Source organism: Chenopodium quinoa, unplaced genomic scaffold (genome assembly GCF_001683475.1).
Source record: "Chenopodium quinoa cultivar QQ74 unplaced genomic scaffold, ASM168347v1, whole genome shotgun sequence".
NCBI classification, from domain to species: domain Eukaryota; kingdom Viridiplantae; phylum Streptophyta; class Magnoliopsida; order Caryophyllales; family Amaranthaceae; genus Chenopodium; species Chenopodium quinoa.
This window is the reverse complement of record NW_018745311.1, coordinates 903492-911515: the sequence shown is the minus strand read 5'-3', so window position 1 is coordinate 911515 and position 8024 is coordinate 903492. Positions and strand designations below refer to the sequence as shown.

The 8024-nt window shown below is 45.0% G+C and overlaps 1 protein-coding gene across 1 annotated transcript; it reads left to right on the top strand.

Moving 5' to 3' along the window:
• The first annotated feature begins 6009 nt into the window (after nucleotides 1-6009).
• LOC110712330 lies at nucleotides 6010-6945 on the top strand. Its single transcript, XM_021890778.1, has 2 exons — nucleotides 6010-6356; nucleotides 6633-6945. Exons 1-2 carry the CDS (start codon nucleotides 6010-6012, stop codon nucleotides 6943-6945), a joined length of 660 nt encoding a protein of 219 aa, XP_021746470.1.
• The last annotated feature ends 1079 nt before the right edge of the window (nucleotides 6946-8024 follow it).

Sequence of the window (8024 nt, the reverse complement as noted above, 5' to 3'; positions counted from 1 at the left end):
ATTAGGAAAAGAAGGAGGAACCTTTTGGGTAATCACCTCCCATAAAGGTCTAGCGCTCCAATAAGCATCAAATTTGTCTACTTCCTGGGAGACAGGTAACTCGTAGGGACGACGAAGATCATCAGAAGGAATAGTCTGAGTAGGTCGTATTGTCTTTTTACCCTACAAGGATAGTAAAAAGTCATACGGGACAAGCTTGGAAGAAGACAGAAAGGTTGCTTGTTGACACCAACCATCCTTTTATTTTCCACCAAGGGATGACCCACTTAATGGAAAAATTGCAAGATTCGAAGACCTTCTTCCATTCATGGCGCCCCATCTTAGAGAAGCGTTTCTTCCTCCTCACGAAGCAATTTGGAGTATACTTCTAAATGTTGTGTGGAGGGCCAATTAACTCAAGTCTTTCCATTAGCCACATTTGTAAAAATTGCAATGCCAATAAATTATTATTACTATACAAAAATATATTTTTGATTTCTGTAATTATAAATATTATTTTTCTACCTGTAAAATTGGAGAGCCCCGAAAAGGTGCTTTTGGATTCCAATTTAATTCATCAAGATTAAGCATAGTCTCTCAAACTATTAAAGGCATTGAATTTCTCCCTGATTCAATTTGTTCTAAAACAATGGATAGAATTGATTGACCCTCATTATTTTTACCACTAGTAAGAAAAAATTGATTAAACATGCGAAATAGGAAAGCCCTTCTTCTATAAACATGGAAAGATTCAGAATAAGGCCTATCAAAATAATGGCAAGCAAATTCTTTCAAATTAATTATACTACCATCTACTATTCTTGATAGATCTCTGTCTTTTAAATTGAAGAAGCATTCAAAATCCTTATAATAATATTCATTTATTCTAGGGATTACTAGAAGATCTAGTGCAGGGAAACCTAAAATAGCACCAAATTCTTCCGGTAAAGGGCTAATTTCATCATACCCTATTCTAAAGCAATGAGTATCTACATCCCAATATTCTAGAACGGTATGAATAAAATCTGAATCAAGATCTACCCCTTTGATACCATAAATACCCCCCCAAGTGAAACGCATCTAATTCTTTTCTCTCTTTGGAATTAAGAGACCGACACCATTCATGGGTGTACTTGGTAAAAGTTTTGGAGACTAGAGACATGATATTATTTTTCTAAAAGCTAAGAAATATTTTATTTGCTGAAATTATGAAGAGAATCGGCTGGGCATGGGTGCTATTTATGTACAAAATCGTAGCAGTTTTAATCCAGGAAGGATTCGGAGTCAGCGCTCTTTAGCGCTAGACGCCAACTATTGGCGCTTGACGCCAGAGCCTGGCGCCAAACGCTACGTGTAGCGCCTAGCGCTACACCAAAACGCGTGGCGCCAGCTGACGCCAATAGGCCTCATCGCACGCGCTTTCTAAAAAAATGCGTTTTGGACTTGATTCGAGTCTGCTAACGACCTTACGGTTTCCCTATTTTTTCCTAAAATATTCATTTAGTCGTCTCTTTTGATTAATATAGTTGTTATATTAATTAAATTATTTTTCTGATTCTATTTGGACTAACTTCCAAGTTCTTATAAATCCAATATTTTATTTGACTTTTCCTTTTTTCATTTTTTCTTTTTTGGGGGAGAAAGTCGGATACCCTCCATCAATAATAAAAATGATGGAATTTTCGCGCAAAATTATTTGTCACATTTCCTTGCACACACAAACATGAACATAATAATAATAATAACTATATAGGATAGCTCCCGTTGAACTATCGCCCAGCCCCTAGGGTGCGCACTCACCTCCGAATAGGCAACTAAAGGAGGGCTCAACAGCCCGGCAGAGTCAGCCCGTAGGGCTGACCAGGCTAAACTCTCCACGAAGGAGATAGTACGTCTATAAATAGAGGGTAAAGTACAACGGAAAGGAGGTTAGACACTCAAGTTATTACACTTTCTACATCTCTCTAAGTACACTTTCTCTCTGTAAACACTCTCTAACTTAAGCATCGAAAGGGGGTTCCTCGAGCCACCCCCGAGGGCAGTTTACGTGTGCTTCCTTGTGTAGGTTGTTGACGGGACCCGGCTTACCCAGCAGAACCCTTGGATCCATACATGGAACAATTGGCGCTAGAAGGAGGGGAAAGGATCATCTAACATGAGGTTCACAAACTGAGCCAGGGACTAGTTAACTAACCACCATGGCCGGAGAAGAAACTGTACAAACACCCGCGTCCAAAACTAATGAGACCAGCCAAACACCACAAAAAACACCCCCAGTAACCAGCGATCCAAAAGGAGCGTGGAGGAAATAACCCCCGCTCGAATCAGCCCGGAGAAGCGGGTCCCTCGCAGTAGGTCACCAGCTATGAGCGAGGACCTAACCCTGAGAGAGACAAACGAGCGCGAATCCAGGTTGTTCAAGATGATTCCCAATTTTGCCGGGAGATTTTGGAAGAACTCATGGAGAAGGTGAAGATGCCGGGCTGCAAGTACAATGGAACAACAACACCCAAAAGCCACATATCAGCTTTTGAGAATCATATGGTACCCTACACCATGACAGACTTAGTCTGGTATAAGGCTTTCCCACCAACTCTGGAGGGGCTGGCAGCAGAATGGTACGGCGCCATCCCCAAATGTTTTGTATACTCGTACAGCCAGCTGAAGAGAATGTTCATGGAGCATTTCATAACCTTGGTGGACAGAACCAAGATGACAACCGAGCTGATGTCCCTGGTTTAGGGAAAAGATGAGCCCCCGAGGGAGTTCATCATCAGATTCAACGAGGCAACAACCATTCCAAATATGAGCCAGGAGGTAGCGTTGTTAGCAATGTAGAGTGGCCTACTGCAAAGATCACCATTTAGAGTATATATGGGGCGTAAGAGCCTCAAAACGCACGCTGAAGCGCTGGGTAAGAGAACACACCCAGGGTGGACCAGCCAAGCAGGGCTGAGCAAAACCGCAAAGAAGCGGACAGGGCAGTGGGACTGAGAAGGTCCGATCCAAGGAGAGGGCCAAGGCTTGGGAAGTTTGATCAGTATACCCACCCCACTAACCCATTCCAGATCTCACATATTCAGCGTAAATAAGGCTGATGATAAGTGGCAGAGGCCTCCAAGGATGGTAAACAGGAGTCGTGATACCATTAAGTGGTGTGACTTTCACACGGACTATGGCCATACCACTGAAGAATGCACGCACTTAAAGGACAACATAGAGGACTTAGTCAGGAGAGAATACTTGAGTCAATTTAAGCAGCGTGATGACCCTCCTAGAACAAGGAAGGAGGATAGAGTAGGCCGAGCTGACCGTAGAGGAGGTCATAAGGGCCCAGCTGGAGATAAAGATAGAGATGGCAAGCTAGAGGGCAGGGTGTGCGTGATCAGCGGGGGTCCAGTACATGGGGGGATAGTTAATAGAGCACGGGCCGACCTGTGGGAAATGATACATCAAATAAACGACAATGATAAGCGTAAATGGCCACCTCTTCCCCCGTAGCTACGAGCCACGTTTGACGAGTATGACCAGAAGGGCATAATTTATCCTCATGATGACCTGCTGGTGGTGACAATGAGAATTGCAAACTAGGAGGTGGATAGAGTACTGATAGACGGAGGCAGCTCAGCCAACATCATATACATCAGTGCGTTCAATGAGCTGAAGTTGGACAGAAAAGACTTGAAGAGAGTAAACTACGAGGTCACCGGGTTTAATGGCTCGGGGCTTACCCTAGAAGGCATAATCGAACTCTCAGTCAAGGTAGGAGAGAGGTCAAGAAGGCGTGATGTCCGAGCAGAATTTCTCGTGATAAACTCCCCTTCACCCTACAATGTAATCATGGGAAGACCGCTCATCCACAAGATAGGCGGGGTGGTATCCACTTACCACCTAGCCATGGCTTACACAACTAATGAGGGTCGGTCAGCAAAGCTCAGGGGAAGCAAGAAGACAGCCGAACAATGTTACATAACTGCCTTAAAGCAGCCTGCCAAAACCAGACAGCAGTCCGATTCCGAGAGAAGGCTCCCTGAGCAACCTGAGAGGAAGTCGAGGAAAAGGAAGCGTGAAGAGTATCACGGGGAAAAAGATAAATAGAAGTTGGCAATGGAAAACTTCGAGCCAGCAAAAGAAGAAACGGCCAGGCCACTTCCCAGCGGGGAGCATGTCACAGTCGAGCTCACAGTAGGTGATCCCTCGAGGACGGTGAAAATTGGGAAAGACATTGATCTAGGAGTAGGGGTGCACCTCATAGAGCTAGTGAGAAAGAATAAAGACATTTTTGCATTTTCCGCAGATGAGATGCCCGGAATTGACCCAGCAGTCATGGTGCATAAGCTGAATGTGAAGGAGGATAATAGGCCAGTCAGGCAGAAAAAGCGAAGCTTCTCCACAGAGAAAAACACGGCAATCCAGGAAGAGGTGGAAAAACTCTTGGAAGCAGGATTTATTGAACCCTGTGACTATCCAGAATGGTTAGCCAACGTGGTCATGGTAAAGAAGGCAAATGGCCAATGGAGAATGTGTGTTGATTTCACGGATCTTAATAAAGCCTGCCCGAAGGATTGCTACCCACTACCACGGATAGTTCAACTGGTAGACTCAAACAGCGGGCACGCCCTGCTAAGCTTCATGGACGCCTTCTCAGGATACCATCAGATCAGCTTGCACGAGCCAGACAGGCAGAAAATTGCATTCATTATTGAAGGGGGAGTGTATAATTACATAGCTATGCCCTTCGGGCTGAAGAACGCTGGAGAAACTTTTCAGAAGGCAATGGATAGAGTGTTCCTTCACCAGAAGGGAAGAAATGTGGAAGTATACGTTGACGACTCAATTGTTAAGAGCGTCACGCAGGCTGGACATGTCATGGATCTGGAGGAAACATTTGCCACCCTAAACAAGTATAAAATCAAGCTCAACCCAAAGAAATGTGTCTTTGGAGTGAGCTCTGGAAAGTTCTTGGGTTTTCTGATCACCGATAGAGGAATAGATGCCAACCCAGAAAAGGTCGAAGCAGTCCTCACTCTGCCCGAGCCTAAGAGCATCAAAGATATCGTGCGGTTGGAAGGCAGAATGGCCGCACTGACCAGATTTATCAACAAGTCAGCAGACAAAGCCTTGCCATTCTATCAGCTATTGAAAGGAAACAGAGAATTCAAGTGGGGGACTAAGGAGAAAGAAGCCTTTGAAGGTATTAAGGAGCATCTGACTAAGCTTCAGCCTGGAGCTGAGGGAAAAACTGCAGTTGTACATCTCAGCGTCAATACAGACAATCGCAACCGTTCTGCTGCTAGAAAGATAGAAGCAACAATGGCTGATATATTTCGTGAGCCACGTGCTGACCGAGGTAGAGCAAAGATACCCCCTGGTAGAGAAGCTAGCCTTTGCACTGGTCACAGCAGCAAGAAAGCTAAAACCATATTTTGACGCGCATATAATAGAGGTCCTCACAAACCACTCGTTGGTGAAAGCATTACAAAAGATGGATGCATCGGGTAGACTCTTAAAGTGGGCAATCGAGCTGTCTGAGTATTAAATCGAGGTCAAGCCTAGAGCAGCCATCAAGGCACAAGCTTTAGCAGACTTCATAGTGGAAGCCTCCTATGAGGAGAAAGAGGATGACATTGGGGTCTGGAAGGTGGAAGTGGATGGATCCTCAGCCCAAACGGGGAGTGGGGCAGGAGTCATAATGACGTCTGCAGAAGGAAACGTATTTGAGTATGCCATCAAGTTCAAGTTCAAAGCTTCTATTAATGAAGCAGAGTATGAGGCGACGCTGGCAGGCCTACGTATGAGCCTCGCAGCCGGAGCCCGCAAAGTACACCTGCAGACTGATTCTCAGCTCGTTGCCAGCCAACTACAGGGGGCGTATGAGATAAGGGAAGTCACTCTGATGAAATATGTAACCAAAGTGAAAGAACTGGCAGCCCAGCTAGTCCATTTCCAGATAGACTTGGTCCCCAGAGCAGGAAACTCTCAGGCTGACGCCTTATCTAAGTTAGCCAGCTCCACCTCACAAGAACAGTGATGGTCGAAGTGTTAGAGGAAAGCAGCATCACTGAAAAGGAGCAGGTAAACTGTGTTGGGAGTCAGAGAGCCTGGTTCTCAGACATCTTGGCGTACAAACTTCATGGCTCGCTGCCCGATGATGAGGTACAAGCTAAAAAGGTGAAGAAAGATGCAAATTGGTATGTAGTGATGAATGGAGAGCTCAACAAGAAAGGCTTCTCAAAGCCACTGCTGAGCTGTATTCTAGAATGGGAGCAGGAGGGCATTATGGAAGAAGCCCACTCCGGAATATGTGCCAACCATATCGGCGGGAAAGCATTGGGAGTAGAGGTCCTTAGAAGAGGAGCATATTGGCCAACTCTCACGTAAGACGCACTAGCATATGTTAAAAAATGCGACAAGTGTCAAAAATATTCACCACTCATAAATCAGCCAGCAAACGGTCTGACTCCAATCCTCAGCCCGATCCCGTTCGCTTAGTGGGGAATGGACATATTGGAACCTTTCACCACTGGGTCAGCGGGCAGGAAGTATCTCATTGTGGCAGTAGATTACTTTACAAAGTGGATAGAAGCTGAGCCCATCAAGTACATAAAGGCAACCTAGGTCAGAACATTTATATGGAAGAGCATCATCACTAGATTCGGGGTGCCACAATGCATAGCCTTTGATCATGGGTGCCAATTTGACTGCGACACTATAAAGGACTACCTAGGGGATTTGGGCACCAAGTATGCAAGTGCCTCAGTCTGCCACCCGCAGAGCAATGGCCAAGCAGAAGCAGCAAACAAGCTGATCCTAACAGCCCTACAGAAGAAGCTGGAGGAGTACAAGGGCCTGTGGGCGGACTTAGTCCCAGAGGTCTTGTGGGCAAATAGGACCACTAAGAAGGAGTCAACCGGTAAAAGCCCATTCACCCTGGCCTACGGGGTTGATGCAGTCGTCCTAGCTTGAGGATACAACACTATGAGAAGCAAGGAAATGAAAAGCAACCCTTAAGTTGGCAGCCCAAAAGAGCAGGATCTCAAAAGTTTTCCACAAAAGGGTCAAGCATAGGGAGCTCCTTCCAGGAGACTTAGTCCTTAGAAGGACAGCAGCAGTTGGAAGAGGAAATCAGCATGGAAAGCTGTCAGCAAACTGGGAAGGCCCTTTCATCATCCACGAGCAGGTTGGACCAGGCGCGTTCCTCCTTGCAGATCAAGAAGGTCAGGTCTTAAGAAACAGTTTCAATGCTGATGTGTTAAAGAAAATTTTTGTTTAAATAGCGTGAAACATAACTGTTTCAAGTCAATAAACCTTTATTCAGTCAATGTTATGTTAACTAAGGCATTTGAGCCATTTTTATTCAATGAAATACAAGCCTCTGCGTGAGGAGTATGTTGCACAATTTGTTTAATATAATATGCCCAAGCATCATATACTAACATGGAGAAATCAAACAAGAATAATAATAAAGTATTAGAGGCAAGAAGCAAAATGACAAAGTGAAAGCATCCCTCCTCAAAACCTCACCTCACCTGCGAAAAGCAAAACAGGGCACCACCTCGGGGGCGCCTGAGGGGGAGCCTGACACGTTCACCTTGAGCAGGGGAAAAGAGAGGAAAAGAAGAAGATGAGCTACGTGGGCAACACTAAGGTTCTCTTAGCCCCATTCAGCCCATCTCTTTGAGGGGGAGAGGAAAGGAGAAGACAGTCAAGCAGTAAGCCCTTACAAAAAGAAGTAAGCAGGCAGTAAACAAGCTGAATGACATAAATAAGTCGCAGCATAAACAAGCTGAATGACATAAATAAGTCGCAGCATAAACAAGCTGAATGACATAAATAAGTCGCAGCATAAACAAGCTGAATGACATAAATAAGTCGCAACATAAACAAGCTGAATGACATAAACAAGTCGCAGCATAGATAAGCTGAACGACACAAATAAGTCACAGTAAAGCAAGCTGATGACACAGACGAAATAAGCAAAAAGCTGATCGACACAAACATGTCTAAGCAAGGATAATTCAAATAACGCTCAATCAAATATGTCA